The 26,569-nt window shown below is 41.3% G+C and overlaps 1 protein-coding gene across 2 annotated transcripts in view; it reads left to right on the top strand.

Annotated features, from left to right (window-relative positions):
• Positions 1 to 26,569, top strand: part of LOC104635200 (TLE family member 4, transcriptional corepressor) — a 99,148-nt gene that overhangs the window by 5,697 nt on the left and 66,882 nt on the right. For both annotated transcript variants that reach the window (XM_075740033.1, XM_075740032.1), the window contains exon 5: positions 24,920 to 24,982. In XM_075740033.1, the coding sequence (XP_075596148.1) occupies positions 24,920 to 24,982 (63 nt within the window). The remainder of the gene's footprint in view (positions 1 to 24,919; positions 24,983 to 26,569) is intronic.

Genomic DNA, 26,569 nt, shown 5'->3' with positions numbered 1-26,569 from the left:
GAGTAGTTGTATGTAAACTTACAGTGACTGCACAAAATTCTGTAGGACAAAATCAGCTTGCAAGTGCAATGTGTGATTAAATTAAGTCGGGGGAAAAAAGCGCACAGCAAAAGCTCTCTTAACTTTTAATTTCTAAATGCTTTACTTCAGAAATTGTATGCAGTTATGGCGATGGAGTCGTCAGTGATATTTTGGAGAAATTAAATACTTAGTTACAACTAAGTGTGGGGATTAAAAAGGATTGGGTCTTAATTAAACACCTTTTCCCACTACGGTTCAATCTGTTCAAATTAGTAGTTTAAGTATCGTACTCTCATGCAAAACACTTAAATATTTTGTCAGATGTTGATTCAAATTAGCTGCAGCTAAGAAACTTGTTTGCTATCATTCTTAAATTTGGTATCAATTTCATATCTATGATGCCTCCCCTTCTATTGCCAGAACAAGGGGTTTTTTTGTTGTTTTTTTTTTTTTCTCCTTTCTCCTCTTCCTTTAGCAACTGCCAAATATTTCTCATCTTGCTTTATAATCTCAGCATTAGGGTCCAATTTGGTATATTTTGTAGATAGTGTTGATTGCTTCATTTGATGTGTGCGAAGCTTTTTTAGTCGTCCACCTTAAATTCCCTTCCCTTCCTTCCACATCTTTGAATTTTACTTGGATGAAATTGAGCGATTCACCCTTTTTTTTTTTTTTTTTCCCCTTCCTTCTCCCCCCCTCCCAGCTTTCTAAATTCAATCATATCAAAAATCCTGAGGGCAGTTTATCACATTATGAAATACAGACAGCCCTGCAAACCACCTACTTATTATATTTTCTTTCTTTTTTTCACTTTAGCACGGAGGCATATCTGTCTTTATTTGTTTTTCTGGGCAGACAGCCTTGGTTCCTCTCAGGTTCTTTTCCAGATGTACTCGCTGGATGCCCTTGTAATGGAAAGCAGGCAATAATGCAGTGAAGTTGCCCTTCGGCGTAATTGGGCCTAGTTCTCAAGATCAGGTTAGGCTTATTCACTTATTAGATTTGCTTCTCAAAGGGTTCAAGAGCAGGACTCCCTGGAGTCCTTGGAAGTACCCTAGTAATTGGTGGCCCTGATATTTGAAACCTTTGTGTATTTTTCTGTTAAAGCTTCTGTTCTTCTTGGCTGCTCCCAGCCACAGAGTATTTATTTTTAGAGAAATTTTTCACTGGAACAGAAAATGATGGCTGTGATGGAGTCATGACTCTGTGACTTAGCAAATTGATAAAAGGATAAACGCGCAGAGAGCAGCGGTAGTGAGTGTGCCTGTGCGTCGGGGCCTGTGTGTGGGAGGGGGGAGAGGGGGGGGAAGAGCATTTCTTTTCCCACCCCTCGTGTGATGCTCATCATCAGTCATCCTGTGTTGATTTTGATAGAAGACTATTAAAGTGAAACCTATGGGGAATTTGTCATTCTGAAAGGAAAGCTAATGTAATTAGTACCAATTAAAGTACATTTAGTAAATTGGATTTAATCTTAATTAAGCCTGCATAATGTTGCCAATTTTTAACAATTATGTTTGAGAACATAATTAATTTAAATTTTGGTAACTGAGTAAATAGCATTAGACTAGTAGAATTAGTCATTTGTATTTTTTTTAAAGACAAGTGTGGGGTATGTTATGACATGCAGTGTTATTGCCTAAAATACTACACTAATTTTTGATTTTCTGTACTAGGTTCAATAGAGTTTCAAAATAAACATATTCAAAAAAAAAAAAAAGAAGGCATTGAGTTGGGGGCTTTTGGGTTGCAGTGTGAACAGACACTTCCTTACAGTTTTAAATGTCAATATTATCATACCTACGTTTGAGTGTGGTCCGAAGATGCCCATGTCTTACTAAGTTGCTTTTTTTAACATGTGTTTTTAAGAGGCTCAGCTGATAGTTTATGAATGAGTAGTTGACGTGCTGCTCTGTGTTTCTAATATACTGTTGCTACTTGATGATGGTGGTGGTCATTTTGTTTAATTTCTGAAATTAGGCTGTTTTAATGTTATGGTAAACAGTTTATTTAAATTGCTGTAATCAAACATGCTTGATGAAGGTTTTAATTCAGAATTGTAATTATCACTTAAAATAAATGTCTGTACTTGGCTGCAGACAACAGATATTTGTGAATGAGACTGATGGAAAACATAAATAGGACACAGCATTCACTTTTTACTTCTATTATGTATTTTGGAGGTGGCAATATGTAAATTCTGAGTTGCTCTTTTTGGTTAGATCTCCGTCTTTGAATTGACTCACATGCTAGGATGTTGGATTTCAGCATTTTTGAAAGAAAATTCAGGTCTTTTAAGAAGCTGGATATTAAAAAATAAATGAAATGACTTTTTAAGATCACAGTAAAAAAAAAAAAAAATTCAGTCCAATCCATGTAAATTTTATTACAAGACTTGGGCAACAACCATTTGAGTGCTGCTAAAATATTAATTGGATAGAAATGAAAGGGCTCTGCTAGCTGATAGGATATCATAATCATAGCTGCAGTAGTCGATGGTAAATGATGATAAATGGCATTAGGAACCTTTTAGCAAACTGTAATAACTACGAGGAGGGAAGCAGTATGGATTTGCATTATATCTGATACCCTCTAGTACCAAGTGGATTGCCAATACTGCTTGTTTAGCATTTTCTAAGGGCAATAGGATATTGATTTCTGACTTACAAGGAACGGCTCTATTTTCACCATTGAAAAGTATTGCAGGTTGTTAAGAAGAAATTGACTTGAAGAGGCCTGACTGCTGCCCATCATGGAGCAAATAAAGCAAAACTGCCGAAGCATGGTGGAGCAGCGAGATGGGGCCCTCAGCAATTTGTTGCTATTAATTTACCATGCTCGACAGCAAATCAATCGGCATCTACTTCATCTGCTGGAGAAAATGCTGTCCAGGGCAGATAAAAGGCCCTGCGTGGTACAGGGAATAGACTGGATTGGCCAAACGGAGGCTGCAGTTAATGTGTAAATAAGTGAAATCAAGGCCAGTGTTGCCGAGAAAGCTGTTTTTAATTAGGTTGGCGCTTTATAGTGAGCTATTTAAGAAAGTAGTATGGAGAGTAAGGGGAGATTTATTGCCGACTGAGTTAATATATGGGCCGTACAACATCTCAGCCTTGAGTCTGCTTGCTTCTTAAGCCTTAGTAAATTATTTTGGTAAAGGGATAAAAATGGAAATCAATTTGTTTAATTTAGAGCAGAGTTTTGACCGTTTTTCATCTTCACGGCCATAAACCGCATATATCACAGAGAATTGGTTTGTATATGCGCTACCTGTGTAATGGAAAAATACTCTTGTTTTCTTTTTTCTCTTTTTTTTTTTTTTTTTTTGGCAGTGGTTTGGGCTTGGTGTGAATGTGTGTGCATGCATGTGTGCACATTTTTTATTTAACACAGTCAGTAGTTGAGTGTATATTGTCTTCCATTTGAAGACTAGCTGGAGAGCCAGCTAAAATTATACCGGCTGAATTTGTTCTCCATTATAAACAGTAGGAAAGATTTAATAGAGATACAGGCAGTGGGTAGTCAGAACTGAACTGGAAAACTTCAAAATAAGGGAGATTAGAAGTGAAATTTTGAAGACTGCAGCTCACACAGGACTATTAAGGAGGAAGAGAAAAACAAGTGGCTTTTCCATCAAAGTCGCAAAATGTAAAAAATAGGCTGTCAAATCAGTTTGACAACTGAGGCTTGTTTGTCCCAGTTTTAGGTTATTTAGCCTCTGAAGCCAGCAGAAAAGCTTGGAAGCTTATGAAAAGTTAGAAAATGTATTATTCTGCAGTTAAACCAGAAACCTTTTACGTGGTAATAACTGCTAAGTTCTGAAACAAGATTCTGCTTTCTTTTCCTCATGGTGTAGGTGTTAGCCTTTCTGCGGAGGGGTCCTGTTAATTACTGGGAAGCTTGTTGCTGCCGCTTCTCCGAGAGTTACTGTTGAAATACGCTTCCCCCCCCCCCCCCCCCCCCCCCCCGCCCCGGTCCCCACAACTGCAGGGTAACACGCATGAGGACAAGAACTTTTATTTCACCCTGGTTTTGCCATTCATTCATAAGCAAAGGAAAGCATCGTTTTCCCCCACTTGTTTCGGCAGTTCAGACAGATGCTTAAGACACAGGAAGTAGCACAAAACGTGCTGAGCAAACTTTTAAATTAAGACATACGCTCTGTTTTTACTGGCAAAAGGCTGTGCTCTGCAGTGCTTAAACATAAAAGCATTTTTCTCTCTTTGAAAGATGCTAATTGCCGTGATGCTGCCTCACTGACTGTGTTAGTTTATGGGCCCACTTGTAATTACAGAGGGGGCCAGCGGTGACCATGTGGTTTGGGTTGCCTAACACCTTCCCCTATAAAAACCCCACAACCTTGCATGTTTTTTTTCTAAATGCGAGAAAACTCCATCACCTTTGCTGTTTGCAGTCGGCGACACCGCGCTGGTGAGAAGAGGACCCCCCCCCGTCCCGTTTTGGGCAGCGGTGGGGGAGAGGGAAAGCGGAGGGAGAGGTGATGTGGAGGTCCGCAGCGGGTGTCCCCCTCCCGCCGGGCACCGCGCTGGCTCTGGGAACGCGACTGGGAACGCGACTCCGGCGTAAGTTCTCCTGCTGAACGGTCAGGGCTTACCGCCCGCCGGGAGAGGGAAGCTGTGTCACCATTTTGTGTATAATAACTTTTGCACCATTTTGTGTGGTGAGATTTGCCTTCCTTTTCGGGGCAAAAAAGAAGTGCCGAGGTCGTTCAGCACAGGAAGAAACATTAATTAGCAGACAGGTTTCGCAGTGAGGTGTCAGGATGCTGGGACGCCCAAGCTTTACAGCATTTGTGCAAGCTTGATCCTGCCCCATTGTGTATGTATGTGCCTCGTGCTGCAGTTTTTACTTACACACTCGCTGATCTCATTACCAGTTTTCCTGGAGGACCTCTTTCAATGCACAAAATAGACATTAGGAAAGTAGAATTAAGGCTGCAGAGGCAATTGTAAATCTGGCTTTAAAATGTTTGGCTGCTTAGCTCGGCAACTGAAATAACTTTAAACATAGGGATTCAGGCATGTGAAATAATTGCGATTGTAAGCTCCGAGAGGCGGGGATTCTGGTTTCAGTTTATGTTACAAAAAGTGAAGGGAGTGCTCACACAGGTGAATCACGGTGTGTACCACGGACTCGGTGCGCTAGAGCCGGGAGGCAGGTTCTGTGACTCTTAACACCAAGGCTGTCAAACGTTAAGAATTCAGAATTATCAATTTGGTCTTTTATATTTTTTTGTTATGAGGAGATATGATGTACTATTTGAGGACTGGTTTTATCACAGACATGGGCCAGTTTGTGAACAGTGTGATTATAATGGATACAGAAGTCACTTCTTTCGCTGTCTGCAGCTTGAGCGCATCTGTTGCCACTGACTTTCAGAAAACCTATTTAGCCACAAGGCACAGCAGGAGCAGAACAAAGATGATAATGTGAAACACAGGATGTATAAACCGATACTTGCATCAAGTAACAGATGACAGTATACTTGAAACTCAACCTGTCTATACTGGAGAAATGTTATTCTATGAAAAAAATCTGAATGTTTGAATTAAAAATTAATCTTTGTTTTATAATACAAAAATATGAAGTGGTTTTAAGAATACCTATTTGTATCTCAGTTTATCTGTGTATTTTTACAGGTTTTGTCTTGGTTTGAGATGATACTTTTACAGTTCAACTGGTACCTTGAAGTACTACTACTGTAATTTTTTTTCCCTTGATATCGTTTATCTTTGTGATGGCACAAACTCTGTAGTGCAGTGTAGCAGGCAGTGTTTTGGCACAATATCAAAAGCAGGTGTCCATAACTTTTTTTTTTGAATAATGTTTTTTAAATATAACTGAAATACGTCACAAATAGTAAACAGAACTCTACAGAGTGCTGCCTTGCCCGCGTGGATAGGATTTAGACATAAGGAATCATCTTTGCTAGTCCAGGACAGGTATGTAATGCTTTGGTACTGAGCACTGTGGTGTTGTGGCTAAGACGTTTAAATGTGTAGGTGTCAGGCAAGTCAAAGTTATAGTCCCTACAGTAAGCTAGAATTGGTCTCTTTATGGTTATGTATTTGTAAGGTATGTTGTATTGCCAACTCCAAATGTTAAATCATGCCAGTCACCAGAAAATCATGAGATTGGCTTAAAATTAATCATGAGATAAAAATAATAAATTTGGGGTTCTTTTAATTTTCTTTCTAATTTTAAGCTGTCAAACCACACTTGGCTCATGCTTCTGACTTTTCCCTCCAGTATTCTTCCATAATCGTTTTTTTGCAAGTAAGGAGTGAAACGTCCCAAGATTCAGAATAAAGACAGAGGACCTGGATATGAGATACAGCCGGCAACTTTTGTCGTAATGTCCTGTTCTCGGAAACTGTGTGAGGTGTACTCTCCTAAGAAAAAAAAAAACAACAAACCAAAACAAATTAAAAATATATACATTTTTTTTTCTAGAATTGCTTGTTAAGTTTTTGTGGATTATATATTGTAGCTTGTTAAATTTTTGCAGATTACATATCCTAAGATGGCACAGATATGTTGGTGGAAATTCCCCTTTCTGTGTTAGAAGGTGAGGGAACACAGGACATAGTTTTGAGAGGAAGTCTTCTAATTTGGCCTCTCTCTTTTGGTCTGCTTAAATGGCTTCTCTGCAGGATCTCATACTGCCAGAGGTTTCTGACATTTGCTGGATGAGTTTCAACTTCTTCAAAGGAGAAAAACCTTTCACTGTTATGTTTGGGATGTGGAACACTGGCAATGAGAATGTGTGCCTTTCTTTTTTCTTGTGTTTGCTTAAAAACCTCAGCAGAGCATCTCACAGTTGAGCAGAAGTCAAAATCCGTCCTCTTCATGCTATAAAGAATCTGCGTAACAATAGGTCCTGCCACTAGATTTTGTTTGGCATGTGTCGTGTACTGTGCGCATGTTGTGTATGATCACTGGGAGCATTTAATTTTTTAAAAAGCTGCTCTTTCCTCCATCTTAAATACAATAAACTCCCCTTGTATTTACTCTGTCTGCTCATATGCCTGGCTTCTCTTAGTGTCTTGGTCTTTTGGAGAATTTGCCAATGCAAAAAACCCCCTCTGACCCGGTTCCTGGGTAGCTGGTGATGGAGTAGCACTGTAACAGAGGGCATGGGGAGGCTGCTGCTGAGATATCACCGGGGTTTCAATTACAGGCATAGAGAGTGATGCAGATTTACTATGGCAGAAGTTTACTTCGGAAAGCAAAGGGGCTGCTTTCCCCTTGCCTTTTCCAACTTTGAACCCAAAATCAACAAATCAAAACACAGCAGGGCCAACACATGCTCTCTGCAAATACTTAATACAGCATCCTGGTACTTGTAGGGAGTGACAGCAAATGCTGTTGAAATTTGACTCTGAAAATTTTAAACCCAAGAACAGCAGCAAATAGGTCTAGCCTGGGTCTGTTGTGTCCTCAAGGCAGAGAACTCCCTCAAAATTAATTACAGGGTGCCTGTGTGGTTACGATGACAGTCTCAGCAGGGAATGAGGGAAGAGAAGGTAACCTGAAGCTCACTGAACTGGCACAGAGATGTGTTCCTCGGGTCTACCCTTGCCGCGGCTGGGAGGAGGCTTGTGTAATGGCACAATGGACTTCATGAATGGACTTCAGTGTTTGGGCGTTCTGGATTGTAGAATGGTCTTCTTGACAGTTGCTCAGTGGTTGCAGACATCATTTTCCGTGTTAACGTAACAGGATTATTTAAAATTAATCGTAAGGCAAATTGGAATGAATTTTTTAGCTAGCGGTCGAGGGAGAAGGCATTTTGATCACTCATTTTGCTTCTTGTGTCTCTGCTTCTTGGCAGGAGAGGTGGAACTTCATTTTTGCTCATTCTTTATAACAAAGATAGCTAACTGAGGGCTTCTAGGTTAATATATCCAGATATCCAGTTAACCTGTCTATCTCGGTAACTTCTGTTTGGTGGTCAACCAATTACTCCTATTTAGCATTTCATTCAAATTTTACCTTTTAAAACCATGGGGAAAGTGGAGCAATCCCTGAGGAAAGTTTTTATCTTGGACAACCACTTTTTCCCATTTCTAACCTTTCAGAGGGACAAATAAGGAGTTTTCAGCCATGCCTCATAGCTGAAACACTTCTGGACTTTGTTTTGAAAACACAGTGGTGTTTTCCTATTAAGGAAGCAAGGGAGACAAAATAAACTGTAGTGCAGCCCAGCTAAGGGTTGGGAGAGGGGCACAGTTGGACCTGGCAATGCTTGTCCACGTGTTTTCATGAAAGCCGCTTCACCAAGGGCTGTGCAGAGCCAGGTTTCTCTCAGTAACTCTGGCGGTGCCTCTGGCTTCCTGTCTGCCTTGGAAGATCCTGCATTGGATTTGAGGTGGACAAGCCACCATCTAGCTGCTTGACAGCCAAGTAGCCAGTGGCTGCGTGGGCTCTGCGTGGTCATTTGAAGCCAGGAGTTGAGCCAAGCTACGTCATGGTTTTGGCTTTGAGAGGGATGTGGGGCTCTGCTGGATTTTTGTGGTGGCTGTGGGATGAAGGGTGTGAGGTCAGTACTCATCCTTCGTGAAGCGCTGTAGGTCTGCAGAGAAAAGTCAGCGTTGATTTCTGTTCTGTGTCCTCCTCTGGATACCTGCAGATGCCTACCCAGGGGCCTCAGGCCTGGGGAAGAGGCCATTTTTAATTTAAAGCATGTGACAAATTTGCAGTTGTGGTTTCTCTGACCAAGAGCTCGCGCTCTGCAGCGCTTTGTGAAAGTCTCAACATTTCCGTGCCTCTGCCTCCCTCTCTGAAACGGTGATGGTATTTACATGACGGAGAGTGATGTAAGATTTAATTTGTTAACGTCCATTATTAGATGAGAGGCTCTAGAGAATCACGGAAGATTGAATGAATACGCGTTTGCTATGGAGGGAAGAGGACTCCTTCCAAAGCCCTGTCTGCTGTGTAACTAAGGCCGGCAGTGCCTTAACTGCTACGGGATTTGCTTTGTCCTTTATGCCCCAGAGGTTACTGGAACATAACACTAAAGACACTTGAGTCATCCCCCTGCCTGCTACTCTTGTTAATTGCATTTGGAGATAAAAGTTGGAAATAGGGGAAGGCTGGTCTTGTGATGACATTTGGAGAAGGAAAGCAAAGAGAATAAGGCCAAAGCTGGCCAAAACGCGTACGCTGGATTTTTGGTTTGAGGGAGGAGGCAGAACAAGGAACGGTTGGAGGAAGCTCATTAATTTGTTTTCTTCTCACATCTCCTATTTCCCTGCAGTACCATTCACTCTGTATGACAACCATCCACTTTCACAGTGCCTGCTTTGAAAGATGGCACTGTGCTGTTGTGTAAAGAGAGAGTCAGCTACAGCACCACTACTGTCTGCTTTCTGTAATTTTATAAAGCATGTGACTAGATACAAAGTAGATGCCTCTTCTTAAAATATCTGTCCTTAGTGTTTGAATAACACAAGAAGATTGGAAAGACTTTGTGCATAAAATACACCCCGTATGTTTGTGTCAGCGTATTAACAAAGGATAGATTGTGTATTCTTATACTCACTTTTACCAGTAGGCTTTCTGTCCTAATTGCAGAAAGCTGTTACAGTGTGAGCATGTTGCTTATTTGCAGTTTTTATCAGTACTTCTTAATTTCTGAGGACAAACTGCATGCTTGCTTTCTCAGTCTTGTCCTAAACAACAACTACAACAACAACAAAATCCAAGCATTGATGAGAGTCACTTGCTCGTTTGTGGCTCTAAAGCATTATCCGTGGAAGAGACACCAACTCCTCCAAACATGACAGGTCTTTTTATGTCCTAGTTACTTGTTATGTATTTGTCCATCTGTAAATATGGAGGTGTTACTCTTGAAAAGTAAATTGCATATAAGCTTTTGGTTTAATTGAGAGTGACAACCGGCTTCCTTTGTATCTTTCCACTTCCGTATGCTTCTAAAGATGGGATTAAGGAAAACAAAGCCAATAATGTGTCATTAATGTGGACAACGTGAGGAGAAAGACATTTTCCATGCATCTCTACAAGACAAATAATTCTTTTCCCCCTCCCAGCTTTCCCTGGTTTATCTCTGCAGACTGGTAACACCAAAAAATGCATCCTGTTTCACTTGTTGGCAGCGTAAGAAAGAGTATTACAATTCTGTGCCTGTGGCATCCTGGAAATTTCTGGGGAATGGTTTGTTTCTGACATTTTTTGTGAAACCACATTTGACTGAGGATGACAATTGTTCTTGTTCTTTGGTTTGATCATGGAGATAGAGATGTAAGGAGCAACAGCACCACAAGATTGTACAAGAAGAGACCCCCCCCTCCACAAACATGTGGGGTGGTTTTTTTCTGAGGTTGTAGGTTTCCGCTTGAAGACGAGTTTTCCAACATGCATACAAGATGCTTTTCATGCTAACATTAGTAGCCATGTTACTAGACGCTTTCAAAACTTACCTCTATGGAAAGACATAAGACTTTCCTTTGCAGATACAAATGTCCAGCTTCTTGGCATATGCAACTTTTTTTTTCAAATATGCCTTCAGCCAAATGGGCATACAGGCCTTGTGAATGTAAGAAATGGTGATATTTTGTCCTTTGTTTAGTTGCTATTTACTTAGCTCTGTGTTCTGCCCGGCATTCAGGTGTGTATTTCTTCTAAAGCATTGATTTTGAACAAGTCTTTTTGTGTGGGTGAGAAGAATCCTGGGATAATCTTCGTTTACACATTTTCAAAGAAAAATGCTGCTGTAAGTATGCACTGTATTAAGGGTCATGAGGTTTATTTAAGCCTGCGACAGAACCTGGAGAGCCTGAAAATCTGTAGACACAGGAAATACCTCTCTGTATTAATGTGCAGCAAAGCAGAGAGCTCCCAGGCAGATGAGATGCAGCCACCAAGGTCCAGGGCTTGGGGGGATCCAGGTGTGAGTTTCTGGACTATGCTGTCAAAGACTACCTGTGAGACCTCGGATAAGCCGCTTTGACTGCTGTCTGCAGCGAGACGGGAGCGATGCTGTGGGCACTTCTGCACTGCTGGGCTGCAGGGCCAGCTGAACGAGGGCAGAGTGATACTTGCAGCATGTAGGACGAGTGAAGCGATTCGGCATGGAGCCACAGAAATCCAACACGTACAGAGGATGGCTCAAAGGGAATGTTGAGGTCACTGGTGTGTCTTAAGTCTCTCACTGCTTGAACGCTGAGATACCAAAGTTGGTGCTGCCAGGACACGCTTGTGGTGCTCCAGCATTTATATTTGATGTGCCTTTTTTTTTAAGATGCAAAGGTACATTTATGTGTCTTTGGGTATGAGTAAGTGCCCCCCTGTGCTTAGGAATTCTTGGCAATCTTCATGAGCATTTGTCTGTTGCTGACTTTCTGCCTGAATTACACGTCTAGTCTGCTTAGGCATTTTTAAAAATCCCATTACATACCTTCTGGAGACTTCACCTCTGGCTTTCACTGCTTCACTTCTCTGTCTGGGAAATGGCAGTAATACTATTTCCTGAAGCATAACCCTTACCACAGAGCAGTTTTTGGAGAGCAAAAATGAAATGGGAGGTGAGATATTATTACATGGGAGTCACTCAGAAGTGGCTATGTTTATCTCTCTAGACTGTAAGATGCTTGGGGCAGGATGCTCTTTCTCAAGACAGTTTTGTTCCCCATTTTGTCTCCCATGTGAATTCTACTGTCTTCTCCATCCCAGCTGCAATTAGCATGCTCCAGTGATGTACCTTTCAGCGGTAATGCAGTCAACACTTTGATTTGTATTAAGGAAGTTTGCCCTTGGTAATCTATCTTCTTAGCCTCTCTTCCCCATCTGGAAAATGGGATAATACTACCTGTGCGGGATTTTGGGGGGAAAACTGAAACAAACTTTCTTACATTGTAGTAGCATGTCACTACCTTCTTGCTGCATGCCCAAACCTTGGCAAATGCCGGAGGTGGGGCTTGTGTGCAGTGGTTGCAGCACCATGGTATCTTGATTCTCTGGTACAAGCAATTAACATTGTAAGGTTAGGGAAGATACAGGGTTTGTTAAATCTTTCTGTGCCTCCTGGTTCTATGCAGAATTCGTCTGAGGTAGGCTCTTGGTGTAGATCTCAAGTAGCTAGTTTCCCAGTCTCTTTTTAACCTCATTTGAATTTCTACCTGCCCATTAGACAATGAATCTGCAGAAGGCTCTGTCTTGATTTATTGTTGCAGAGATTGAAGGAAGATAATGACAATGTGAGTTGTCAAAAGATTAGGCAAACCAGCTTAGTATTCAACAGTGAGGATCACAGCTTTGGTTGAATCTTCACTCTTTAGCATGTGAAGACCCCACATGTGTGAGAAGCTGTAAATCTAGTTTTGACCATAAATGGAAGTTGGACTTTGGAAAAGAAATACTAGTCTGAGGGCTGTCTTCAGCATAAGATAGGAGAAAGGTTTGATATCTGATGCTCTCCACTGAAACACTGCTGTGCTTTTCCACTTTGGGGAAGCAGTGGGATTTAGATGGTAAAGTAGGTCAGTTTATCTACCGAGCATCACTTTGGCGCTACCTTTCTTGGTTGCCCTTCCTCAGAAGAGTGCCAGTTTTGGAGGCAGAACAGCTGTGAATTTAACAAGACTATGATATCTCTCAGTGTACAGTCTAGCTTAGTCAGTAGAGCTGGAGAAATCCTAATTTACAAACATATCAAGTGAGCTCTACACAGGTCCTGTGGTGCATATCGAGAGTAATTTTGTATTGCTTTGGGCTGCATTGGTGGAAAATGGCATGTATTTTTAAAACTTTGTTTACAGGTACAGAGTTAAGATAGAGTACTTTTTGGCGCATGTGGATGGTGTTCAAGGATGTGACTGAAGTACTCACCAGTGTGCTTTAACCACCATTGAGCAGACTCATTCAGGTCCTGCTAACCGAGAAGTTGGCAAGGTTTTACTGGGCTGAGTATTTCTCCAGCTTCTTTGGGCAGTTCTGCAGCTAGTTTAAAGGCGACTTCAGTTTTGCATTCATGAGCTGAAGTTATACTTGTGATGGTAAATTCACGGTATCCCGTGTTGGTGGCTGTTAAAAAATAAAACTTTTTCTCACTTCTCTTTCCTTTGCTTTCACCTACGCAACATGGTATGTTACAGCAGTGAAAACTTACTTATTTCAATAAAAAAATCAGTCATTTTGAGCTGCCTTCCCTTTATATTAAAGGTTAATATTTTCCAACTTATTCTTTTATCTTCAGTGAAGCTCACACAAAGGAAATACCATCTGAGCTATCCACTAGTCATCAAACCTATTTCCCTTCCTCCTCCCCCCGGCTTTTTCTGTCGTCTTTGTGAAAAACAGATAGTGATTATACACAAACAGGTTTGCAAACAGTCAGTAGGTAGTTCAATGATTTTAAGGTTTCCTTTCTTGTATTTTGGCAAATTTCTAATGCAAACAGAATAGCACAGCTTAGCCTCTAATTGTCATGGGAAGCTGCTATTATGAAAAGGAATAATTATAATAGTTTGTGCAAAACAGATTCTCATAAACCAAAATAGATATAACCTCTGTGTATTTTTGTGAGTAAAAATGTTAGTATTTGCATGAGTATTTTTCATATCAATGCTTGCCTGAAACCTTTTTGATTAAAAGGGCGGCAAGATTACAGACCTAGCTAACTAAATACGAAATTAACAAGTTCAGAGACTGCATTTTGGTAAGCCATAGAATTATTCTATGGCAAAAAGCCAGAGATCCATTAAAAAAAAAAAAGGCATGGAAATGTGGTTTTGCTGTCTGTCATGCTGTCTGCTGTAACTGAAAAAAAATACACTGTTTTATGAGTGGGTTTTTTTTTTTTCACAGTTTTGACCACAGCATTTAATTTCTTCATCTGACCACTACCGAGCTAGGACGTCCACCACTAATGTACGCTAGTTTTTATTTATTTATTGTTTTGAATTCACTGTGCAATTGGGTATTGGTGATTTGGTTTACCAGATGATCTAACAAGTGGCTCTAAAGACTGGTTGAAACTTGCAGCTAAACCAGATCATGATGCTAACCCGAGAGGTGAAAAGTTTAGGATGTGGTTGATAGCAATATGTCTTGGTTGCAGGATAGTGGAGGAAGTGAAACGGAGTGCCTTCGTATGCTCAGAGAAGTATCAGTATCTGTAACGAAATGAGCAGCTTGCCCGGAGTGCTGCTGTGTGGTTTGCTCTCTTAACCGTGCTCTTGTTTTCTGACTCAAAGGAGTGTTCACAAAAAGCCTCAGCTTAGAGGTTTTGTGTGTCTGAGACTGAAGTTTTCCGTACACTTCAGGCAGGAGGAAGGTGGCATTGGTAATGAAAGGGGTGATCCTGCATTTGGGTTAACTCCATGGTAAACTGGGTCTGGGATGATGTTTGTATTTAAAAGAAAAAAGATTTGTGGGGATCTGGGTTTTAACTTTGATAAATTCATTGCTTAGCTCACCACATACCCACAAAAATGCGAGCAGCAAAAGGGTGGGGTGAGCAGGAGTAGTTGGATCAGGGGAGAGTTCCTGTTTTTATGCCAATTTAAAGTGCATGTGAAGCTACAGCAAAAGACTTCTCTGTCTCAAGAGGTGGTGGGTGTGTAATCCGTATTTCTGGCCCAGACATCTTCATAAGAGGATCACGAGTGCGAAATTGGACCAACTTCATGATGGAATCCTGTTTGATGCCTTTTTTTGATAAGAAAACATTTAAGGAGAAATGTGTTGATATTATTATCACACGGTTAATCTGTTTATAAAGTTGATTATTTACCCCTTTCATTTGCTAACATTTGATCTACTTTCCACGTTCTAGATGTTTTTATTAAAGTCTGTAGGTGCGGTATGATGAAGAGCGCACTTAACATATGGTGCATCTTGAGCATTTGTCTGAAATTAATGCAGTTCATAGTAGCTCTCCACATAAAGTGTGATCTCACAGGGAGTTAGAGCACTGCAAAAGGTTTTATGAAATCTGCATTTCCCAAGCAGAGAGTTCTCCTTTGCTCCATGCCTCCTGTTCTTTTTATGGCATTTTCTTAAACTTTGTGTTTCTTTAAAAAGTTATTTTAAGTTGAAATCCCTCTTGGATGAAGAGTATTTGAAAACCTCAATAATACTGATGTAATTTAAAGATAAATGCCATTTAGTGTTGCTTAACTCAGAGTCTGTCCTGGCAGGAGTCTTACTGAGGGAATACCATTCAAATGAATTGAACATCAAGATGTACTTAGTGTATCCAGCTGTCTTGGACAAGTGAATTTCCTGAACATATTAAGCATGCATGTCTTACAAATGTCTTAGCATTTGCTTTGCAAATGTGTCTTCTTAGGAAGTTTAAAAAGATAATTGTACATTATTTTAGATGTATTTTGCTGGTGAAACTACCACTTGTTAGATATTCACATGTTGAAGGATAAAATTACCTGTTCTTTCCTTGTCCTCCTTCAGTTAGGGAAAAAATGGCAAGAAACCCCAGTTGCAGAAATGCTGAAATCCGAACAGTTATTTTCAGCAGAGGTAGTTATGATCCACAATGACTGAAATTATGAGCAATGACAATTCATATCAATATTTTCTCCTCAATGGGAGTCAGAACTATAGACTGTTTTTTTGTTGTTGATCTCAGGAAAGCAGCATTCTGCTGCATCGAGAATCCCTTCCTGATGAGCTAGTCATCACAGCAAGTATTTTAGTTAAAAAATACAAATATGAATCAATATAATCTTGAGTGGCGGCAGAGATGTGTGAAAGGCTGGAACTTCCAGTCCTTCCTCACTGGATGAATGCACTCCGTTCTGCAGCTCCTTGGTGCTGTCCCTCTTAACTCTCAGGGCAACCTGCTCCAAAGAAAAGGAACTGGGATCCCGACTGGCTGTGTTGTCCTGTGTGGTACGGGATAAGCCCCGGGCAACAAGGCTGGTGACAATTCATCCTAGCGTGCCCATCCGTAGGGTGCTGCAGGATGGAAGTCCATGGCTGGTGCTTCAGTAGGAGTGTGGCATTGCCACCTCAAAGCATGAAGAAACCATGAGTCAGCACCTGAAGTTGACACTTGCATTTAAATTCAGAGTAAAAGAAAATGTGCCTTCCTTATACCACCTGACTATTTTAGATAACATTCACTTGTTGAGTGTTGATTTAAAAAAAAAAAAAAAAACAACTCTCTAGGTAGGAAAAGGCAAAAAATGTCTTAAATGTAATCTGATTCTCAGATGATCATTTTATTCCAGAAACTGGGACTTGATAAATACCACCAAGGCATATGAAACATTTATTTATCTTCAGAAAGAATTAACAGGTATCATACTTCCAAATGGTTTAAAAGTTGAGATAGTAACATGCTTTACTTGAATTTGTACGATTGCAAGGATCCAAAATTGAAGCTTTATTATAGCATTGCTACAAAATCCACTACACTATTCTTTCATCTCTTTCACGGTGTTGTGAAAAATAACGCTTTTGTGTACTGGCTTAAAAGGGGCAGGATTTTGGGCTATTATGTCATATACAAAAATCTGTTACCTTAATCTATGGAAATTGCATCTGAGTATTGCTCATTTTCATAGTACAACAGGAAGTCACAATGGAAAAGGAGTTAAAATGTTGTTTCCTTTGTGTAGACTACTTTTCCTTGAAATAAATACCAGGGTTTTTTTGCTGGATTTCTTAAGCTAATTGATAGCTATTCACCACGTGGTATGAAATTGCTAGGTAGAAAGAAGAGATGAGAGACTGAAGGCGAAACATGACAAAGTTTTCAAACACTGTAAGAATTCTTGTAACCAGACCTAAAAATTCCACTGAATAGATCAATGTGCTGATTCCTAGTATTTATCTTTTCTGGAAGCAAACGTAATCGATGGGCTCCACCTTTCATGACCTGCAGGGCTGAGGCAAAGGAATCCAGAGGTGGAAGAGAAGAAGTAACCTTGTTCCTGATGCAGAAGGGCTGATTCCTGGCCTCCAGATGATTCTGGAAGAAAATAAATTTAGTTCAGCAGTCACATTGCTCTTCCTGTTTTTTATGGGGGACTTCTGACAGACACTTTTAAAAGTTTATTGATCAGCTTTATGTAGTTTCTTAAAACCTGGAACACCACCACACTTGCTGGACAAACTAAATTTCCTTCCTTCTTTTTTGTCAGACTTTTAGATGTTACCATTGGTTGCAGTGTTTAAGGTAAGCTTCAAGACTAACAGTACCACCTTGTAGATGTAGCTGGAAGTCTGGCACAGTCTTCACAGTTTTCAGCCGTGATAGCTATCAGCTTCTTGGTGATTAACATTTGGAGCATACTGCTCCAGAGTAAGCACTGTAGCCATGATACAGAGAGTGGGCGTAGGTAATGAGGTGCTTACAGCTACTTCTGAGTCTTCCTTTCATTGTATTTGTAAATGAAAGGTGAGTGCTGGTGGGGGTCAGAACTGGGCACTGACAGCTCTACTTTGCAGAGGGAAAACTATTTTAGTGTTTATTTTGTGGTAACATTTAAAAAGAGCAGCAGAACCCCCTTTTCTAAGTACTATATATGTAACTTTAAAAAAAAAAAAAATGTTTCTTCTAGATTCACCTGCTAGAGATTTTTGGGTTTTTCCTGAAATACTCCCTCCTTAATGTTTACCAGGGCAGTTAAGGACACCTCAAGTTAAACATAAGCCTACTGAGAACAGGATTTGACCTTTTTTTTTTTCTCTTTTTTTTTTTCCTTTTTTTTTCCTTGTTTTTCCCCAGTTTTTCACGATGTATACATTGAAACTATTGACCCGTAGTATTTCTTTCTGACTACTTTTCCTGCTACTTCTCAGAAAGAGAGTATGAAATTGCGGTGTAAATAAACAGAGGACTTTCTACATCCATTTAAATTAAAACTGTGCACTACAACCACTGTATGCATATAGTTGCAAGGACAGGCTCAGACTGGCTTGTGTCGTTTCCAGCAGGCACTGAAGAACTGTGGTCAGAAGTTTTGGAGGGATGTGTGAGGGGAGGAATCGAGTGGTAAGAGAGTGGTGATTGTGTGTGTGCTGCCGTATTTCAGCTGTTAATGAGAAAGATTAAAATGGGAAATTCTGACCTAATTGCAGCTAGAAGACAGATGCAAAAGACTGAATTCGGAGCTGCAGCTGCCTTAGTGCAATGCCACAGGTTTATAAGCTTAAAAAAAAGTTTTGTTTGTTTGGGAGTTTTTTGATATGAAGTCAGATTCCTTCAGGTGGTGGAGAGTAGTGGAAATTTCTCATCCCTATGTTATGAGGGCGTATTTCACAAAACAAGTACTGCCGTGAAATTCTGAGGATTGCTGGTAGGTGAAGGGACAGTACCTTACGGAGGACTTCAAAGCTCTACTGATGGAAACAGCACCTCCCATGGCAGTGTCCCTTTCTTACTCATTCCTGTCTGCTTTTCCAGCAAGTGTTTACTGCTGCCTTTGAGGAAGGGAAATCGAAGCCAGTCTCTGCCACCAAGTTTCACTTGCAGCCTTTTTTCTGGATGCTGTGTAGGTGCTGGTGGCAGGGCAGGGCAGGGCACAGCTTGCTACCTGCTGGCAGCCTGAACAAATGAAAGGCTATGGGGATCTCCAGGCTGTGCATTTCTATTCCCCTACTTGCTGGTAGAAGTCGATATTAACAAAAAATGTCGACTTCCTCAAGTGACAGTCTTGAGGCATGTTTATATGTCACCTTACTTGACTTGCTTTTTATTGTCTTAATCATGAATGATTCAATATGTACCCTTTCTTGCTCAGTTGAGCTCCACGTGGTTCCTGAGACATTAAATAAAAGCCATGTCTTATCAGTTCACTTCAGCAGCCCACGGATTGGGATGTACATTAGAAAATTGGTTTTGAAAATTCTGCCACTCTGGTTTATTGCTTATGTTGCTGTCTGCAGTATTTTGTGCAAAATAAGCACCTAAATTAAGTTACAAAGGGTAAGTATCAGATTTACAGTACTTCATGAGCTTAGCTGGGATGTTTGTAAAGGAGGTTGATAGGAAAGTGAGGTGGAGAATGTACCCATGGTTATTCAGCAAAGTCTGGTGGTCCCGCCTGTGTTCAATCAACTCTTACTTTCATTGCTCAAATTCAATCTCCTAAACTTGAGCAATTGGCTTGGTGAAGAAGTTGTTTTCTGTTTAATATCCTTCTCACCAGAGAATTTTTCCCTCCACTCTCTTCGACTACAAGATTAGACTGTTTGTGGCTCAGTTTCCAAACACCGTTCCTTTAGGGCTGAAGAGAAATTTTATATTCAGGGCTTGCGGTATTTCCTCCAGTTCTGTAGAAATGGAGTAAGCACTTCCAGGCAACAGTCTGTGATTAAAACAAAACACATTCTTCTTTATGAAAGAAGAGTTAATTTTCTATGAAATACTAAGATTAGCTTTTTTGCTCGCTCCATTCAGAATTGTGATATGTCTTGTACAGTGTAATAATGTTTTTGTTCGCACTAATTTTTGAAATGCTTGTTTAGATATTATGGGTGTGTGCATGTGTTCTTGGTAAGCACTTAATAAACTAGATTGATCTTTTTGGCAAAGGCTGCATTGTGTAGAACAAATTAAACCTGAAATAACAGTTGTTTCAGATTATTTTTCTGAAAGTGTAATTGCATATATTCTTTTTCCTACTGGCTGCTGAAATGGGTTTCCCAATAGTGTTTTATTATTCTGTTTTATTTCAACAATACATACATAGTAGTTTTGTTTCCATTCCACTGACAGACCTACAGCCTCCAGTGGTAATTCTTTACCAGCAATTTTTTATAATTGTAATAACTATGGAACTTTGTGAAATATAGTGGAAATATTTTCCTGAAGTTTATATACTATAAATAAAATTCCAATTCTCTTTTTTCCTTCTGCCAAAAAAAGAATGCAAATGGAGATTTTTAAGCAGCAAATTGATTCTGAACTCCTTATGTATTAGAACATTGCTGAATATTTTAATATCTGGAGTTTATATGATTCTTGCTTCTCTTTTAGTCCCCATCTGTGCTAAGAATTTGGACATATGCTAACATACTTATCAAGGCACTTAAACACATTCCCATATTTTACCGTGTGCTTATGTCCTATTTTAGCTGTGTGTGGCAAGGCTAAATTGAATTAAACCCCTACATTGCCATCCTCAAAGGGATTTAGGAGTCTAATGGTCCGTCACATGCTCCCTTCTGCGTACAGCTGGTAGCTGCGGGGCTGTGGTTGTACCCCAAGGACCAACTTTGCTGAGCCCCCTTCAGGGGCTGGCTTACCTCGTCAGACCTGAGGCGTAGCCTTGCCCACAGGCTTATCTCCTTCAGTATGCTTTTAAAGGTAGGTTTTTTAGGCATATTTAGGCAATTAAGTACCATTGAACCACCGGATTTTGTTGGCTGAGTCGGGGACCTAAGCTATTGCTCTTGTGCAGTATCCCAGCAGTGATGCTGAGGGACTGTTGGCTGGTATGGGTCTTCATTCCTTTACTTGGGTCCAATTCTGGCACAGTGATTTTATGGTTATCTCTTTATATGCATAACAAAACAGAAAAGTTATTAACTCTGTAGTTAATCTTTCTCTTTTTAAAAGAGATTCCACGTAAGTGGCTAGGAACAGAGATCAAAACTGTTAAAAATAGTGTCTTTTGTAGGTGTTGCCCAAAGGATGCAAACAATACAAGCTTGCATTAGATTAAGTAAAAAGACAGTTCCAGCCTGAGCCTTCCCTGCCTGCCTCTTCCTCATCTTTTCTGGTTCTATGCTGGTGTGTTTTTATGCAAAACCAAACATCTTTTGTGTTTAGGGAAAGGAGTAATAGAAGTGTCGGTGTTTGTTAACATATTTGACAAACTATGGCAGCAAAAGCTATCCTTTTTATATTTTGGCATGAACAATCGCCCTTTTATTGGGCCATTAATGCTATTTCAGAGCATCACGCTGTATCCACAGGCAATAATTTAGCAGCTGTTTATCAGGAGCTTTCATAAAGCTTTGAATAGTATTATAACATTCAGTAACCCTAACAACAGCATTTTAGAGTCTGTGCTGGTTTAAATGGGATATCCGTGAATGTAGTTGTTCAGGGATGCGTGACCCACATAACCTATAAATTTGATTGGAAGTTACAGTGCTGGCATAGGCTGATGGATAGCAGATTAGAGCCCTGATTAACCATGTGATTCACAGGCTGGGAATATATTGTCCTAAGAAAGATTCATCAGATGCAATCAGAATTTCAAGTGGTCAGATGAAATTCAAATGCGCTGTGCGCTTTTTTTTTCTTTCTCCCCTCTCTGTTCCTTCCTTGCGCTTTTCTTCTTAGTTTGCCCTCTGTTATTTATTTATTTTATTTCCAGAGCTGAAAAATACTTCTTTGATGAATCTGCTCCTCACCCTAAAGCTGTCTGTCTGTTATTCATCAGAAAGCAGGTCGCAGTTCAGTGAGCAGAAGAAAAGATTTTAATAGAAGCTGTGCCAAGGGCTGTAATGCATCATTTTAGGGCCCTAATTACATTACAATGACAAATATCAATGGTGACAATAGCAATAACCTACATCCTTTAATGGCTATGCTGGAAAAGGAGTTTGGGCGCTGCGCCATCAGATTAGACTTGGTTTCAAAACATAGGCCATTAGAAGTGTGTGTGTGCCCACAGTATTACTGGCCGATAACCGACGCCCAGTGGAAAGGCCTGTAAATAAATGATGCTTCTCCAAAGCCTGGTCCCATGGGACAACAGAGGCAAAATCAGACAACCGCGGAAGCAGCCGTGTTTCCGAGGTGACTTTGGTTTTCTGCGTGAGGAATTGGCTGCCTGATTCTATGAAATTGTGCTTTTTTTCCTTCGTGCCTTCCTGCTGCCTGCGGTCTCCAGAGGTGGGCAGTTGATGTCTCGGCCGTGCTGTGCTTCCACGGTCCACTGCTGCTCGCTCGGGCCATGTCCTTGCCGCCCAAGTGTTGGGAGTGATAAAACACAACTATACACACAGCCACGCAACGGGGGACGCTGGTTGTTTGGGGGAGTGAAGACTGGTTTAGAGTGTAAAGACCTGGTTTGGCGTAGCAAGGGCTTCTCAGCTTTGTTGTGACTGGCCCCGTGAGCCCCTTGCCTAGCTGAGAAATGCTGCTGGGGAAGGTCCTGGCATCTCTCGAAGCTGTTAGCCAGCTCTTTTTTTTTTCTTCTCCGTAGATTGAGCTGGGTGCTGTCTCCATCAGCTCGCCTTCCTGCGCGCAGCATGGAAAGGCTCGCTGTTCTGCACTCCAGTGGGATTGGTATCAAGTGTGTTCATATTCAGTCACCTGTTCTCAGTTACAGCTTTTTGGAGGATGCTTTCTAGCTTAACGTTTCCCAGGCTCAGAATCTGCCGGAGGTGAATTTTTGTATAAATATTGCGCAAATAAGTTTCAACCACTTTTTTGGCCAGAAGAGCAGTAGAAGAGAGACATATAAGTCTTCTGCTGGGGAGGGAGGGAAGTGATCAAAAGAAAAACATCATAGCTGAAATAGCTTGAAATGGCTGGGGTTGCGTACCTTAATTGAGAAGAAATGTCTCAAAGTGAGTTGAATAAAATTATTTTTGTTGACTAAGCTATATTCCAGCTGAACTAGAATTTACGGGTTTGATGGAGAAATCGGTGAAGTTTTACAGCCTGCGTTACTGAGGAGGTCAGATAAGACAGTTGTAACAGTCCCTTCTGGCCTTAAAAATCTCTGAATCTACAAGCCTTTTAAAATTACACGCTGAACTCCAGCATGGCACTTGGAGCTAGTTTTATCCTCAGTTCCTAAGCGGTGCCGTTGAGGCGTCCAGCTAACCTGGCTGTGATGGAAGAGTGGTCATAAGAGTGGTCGTCTGCTGAGCGCAGCCGAGGCAAAGGCTCCCCCAGGAGCAGAGCGGGAGGTTGGTATGGCTGCGTCAGGCATTTTAAAGATGAGTAGGAGGAGTTGTTTTGCAGGGGAGGAGAGCATCACATGCCTTTTTCTTTAGCTAAGGCCCATGTGTGCTAAATGGCAGGTCAGAGGGGCTTCAGCTCAAGTCAAGACGGCGGCACTTTTGAGTTTTCTCTTCATAGGGAAAATCCTCGAAGAGCAGGACGTGTAGTTTTCTCTTGGGTTTTAAAGTACTCAGGCGATTCCTTTAAAAAAAAGAAATAGCAGCGAGGGTAGGACTCAAAATTTGGAAATGACTAAATTAATGGTGCTTGAACCACTACAGCACAGGTACTTCACAGCTGTGCATTATATTACAGTCTACAATTCCTTAATCAAATACTGTTTCTCAAGTAATGCTGTATTGGATCATGCAGACTCTCTGGCTGAAGCGGAGAGGCACACATCTTGTCGCTCCCTGTACCGCTCGGTGTAACAAGCAGTTCATAAATCTCTGCGTCAGCTAATACGGTGAACACTGTCTGTTTAAAGGGATATTTAAGTTTTACATTGTGGGATAACCAATATTACAGGCACATATAGACCTTTGAAATTAGCAGGTAGCTTAGCTTTGTGGTGAAAAGAACATATTCTCAAGTGTCCTCTAAGGTAGCTATGCTGCTGAATAAACAGAAAAATTGTAGTAGATGAATGTAAAAAGTGCATTAAAATGCATAACTTTAACAAGATGAGGACTTGCATAAACAGTGAAGACCAGTGGGAAGATACTGGGGCAGCGTAACATAGAAATCACTGCATAAATAACCCGCAGGAGCTGAGATGGAATTCAGAGGAATGAAGAAACTGTGTTGCGGAGTAGCGAGTGTGAACCCGAGTGTATCACAGTATGCACAAGGGGGCAGAGTTAGTTTCACATGTACCCTCACCTCTAGTGGACCATGTCTTCTGGTTATGTACCTGTGTAACTGCAATATTCCTTGCACCCAGGTTTATTTTATGTGGGGTTCTGTCTTTTTTACTGCTAGTCCTGAGCCATTCTGCTCGATAGACTGTTTTCTAAGCGTTCGCAGTTTAAAAGACAGGATAGCAAAAAGGCTGGGAGAGTTGCTGTTAAAAGAAGGAAGCCTAAGTTGCCAACGCTTGTATGTCTTCGCTGTATGGTTACTGACTTTGCAGGAGGAAGAGCATTCTGTCCTACCATATAATGAGGAACTGACCCTGGTTACAATTTATTATAAGAAGGTTATGATTTACTGTAAGAAGGTCTATGTGGCTTTAAACATTCTTTTTCCAGACCTGTAATTCTTGTGTTATCTCTCCAAATCCCGCCGTCTCTATTGAGATTTGCAGATTAAATACACAGAATAAGAATTGATCTTCAGTATGGAAGTAACACATTGTGTATTACTCATTTCTGATCACAATTGCAACATGAAAGTAACTACTACTAATCTCGGGTTTGATAACAGCATAAATATGACACAAAACTGTCATACTCCTTTCTGGAATACGTGGTAGAACGATTATCAGTGAAGTTGTATGTTGTGTTGCTAATGTTCTCATCATATGCAGTGTTAGTATAGAAGCAATTGGTTTGTTTGTTCACTTCGCTTACAGTGGCATTACTGTAATTTGAAATTACCCTTCTTTTTGCCTCATAGGAGAGAGTTTAGTTCGATGCACAGTATTTTATCTTTTTTATGTTACATATCCTGAAGATTTTTTCTTTAAATGCCTTTGATTGCATAATCAGAATTAACTTTCACAGTTAAAATTTCACAGTTCTAAATTTCACAGTTCTAAACTGTGTCTTTTAAGGAAAACTTTTTAGCCAGAAATTATTAGCGTCCTAGGTATTGTTGAACTGGTGTACAAATACTTTTGTCATTTTGATAATCTGTCCTCACCAGAGGATGACTAGAGATGAAAAAACCCCAAACAAATGTATCTTCTGTGTTCATGGGTAACAATCGCATATGAGAATTTGTGTAATTGAGCTTCTTTCTTCTTGTCACTTGCAGGCGGAAATTGTGAAGAGGCTGAATGCTATATGTGCACAAGTCATTCCCTTCCTGTCCCAAGAGGTACGTAGTGGTTTGTACTGATGCTGATCTAAACGATTGCCTCATTGTATCTATGAGAAAAGCAGGACTTTGTGTTGAGACTGTTTCCTTATGAATGTCTTGGTGCTTGTAGATGACTTGACACTGTGCTGTTACCACTGTAACTTCATTATCTTCTCCAAGTTCATTATAGAATCATAGAATGGTTTGGGTTGGAAGGGACCTCAAAGATCATCTAGTTCCAACCTCTCTGCCATGGGCGGGGACACCCTCCACTAGACCAGGTTGCCCAAAGCCCCATCCAACCTGGCCTTGAACACTTCCAGGGAGGGGGCAGCCACAGGTTCTCCGGGCAACCTGTTCCAGTGTCTCATCACCCTCACAGTAAAGAATTTATTCCTAATACCTAATCTAAATCAACCCTCCTTCAGCTTAAGGCCATTACCCCTTGTCCTGTCACTGCATGCCCTTGTAAGCAGTCCCTCACCAGCTTTCCTGTAGGCCCCCTTCAGGAACTGGCCGCAATTAGGTCTCCCCGGAGCCTTCTCTTCTCCAGGCTGAATAATGCCAGGTGTCTCAGCCTGTCCTCATAGGAGAGGGGCTCCAGCCCTCTGATCATCTTCATGGCCTTCCTCTGGAGTTGCTCCAACAGCTCGATGTCTTTCTTGTACTGGGGCCCCCAGAGCTGGATGCAGTACTCCAGGTGGGGTCTCATCAGAGCGGAGTAGAGGGGCAGGATCACCTCCCTTGACCTGCTGGTGACGCCTCTTTTGATGCAGCCCAGGACATGGTTGGCTTTCTGGGCTGCAAGTCTCATTGCCAACACACGTTGAGCTCCTCATCCGCCAACACCCCCAAGTCCTTCTCCTCAGGGCTGCTTTCAATCCATTCTCTGCCCAGCCTGTAGTTGTGCTTGGGATTGCGCTGACCCACATGCAGGACCTTGCACTTGGCCTTGTTGAACTTCATGCAGTTCATACGGGCCTATCTCTCAAGTCTGTCAAGGTCCCTCTGGATGGCATCCGTTCCCTCCAGCATGTCGACCACACCACACAGCTTAGTGTCATCGGCAAACTTGCTGAGGGTGCACTCGACCCCACTGCCCATGTCGCTGACAAAGATGTTAAACAGTGCCGGTCCCAGTACCGACCCCTGAGGAACGGGCACTCATCACTGGTCTCCACTTGGACATCGAGCCGTTGACCAGCACTCTTTGAGGGCGACTGTCCAGCCAATTCCTTATCCACTGAATGGTCCATCCTTTCAATCCATGTCTCTCCAGTTTAGAGACAAGGATGTCATGCAGGACAGTGTCAAATGCTTTGCACAAGTCCAGGTAGATGATGTTAGTCACTCTTCCTTTTCCACCAACATTGTCGTCCCGTCGTAGAAGGCCACCAGATTTGTCAGGCATGATTTCCCCTTAGTGAAGCTGTGTTGGCTGTCACCAGTGACCTCCTTATTTTCCATGTGCCTGAACATAGTTTCCAGGAGGATCTGCTCCATGATCTTACCAGGCACAGAGGTGAGACTGATTGGCCTGAAGTTCCCCAGGTCTTCCTTTTTTCCTTTCTTAAAAATGGGGGTTATGTTTCCCCTTTTCCAGTC

This window comes from Balearica regulorum, chromosome Z (genome assembly GCF_011004875.1).
Source record: "Balearica regulorum gibbericeps isolate bBalReg1 chromosome Z, bBalReg1.pri, whole genome shotgun sequence".
NCBI lineage: Eukaryota > Metazoa > Chordata > Aves > Gruiformes > Gruidae > Balearica > Balearica regulorum.
The sequence above is the reverse complement of the archived record's forward strand: the minus strand, read 5'-3'. Positions and strand labels throughout refer to the sequence as shown.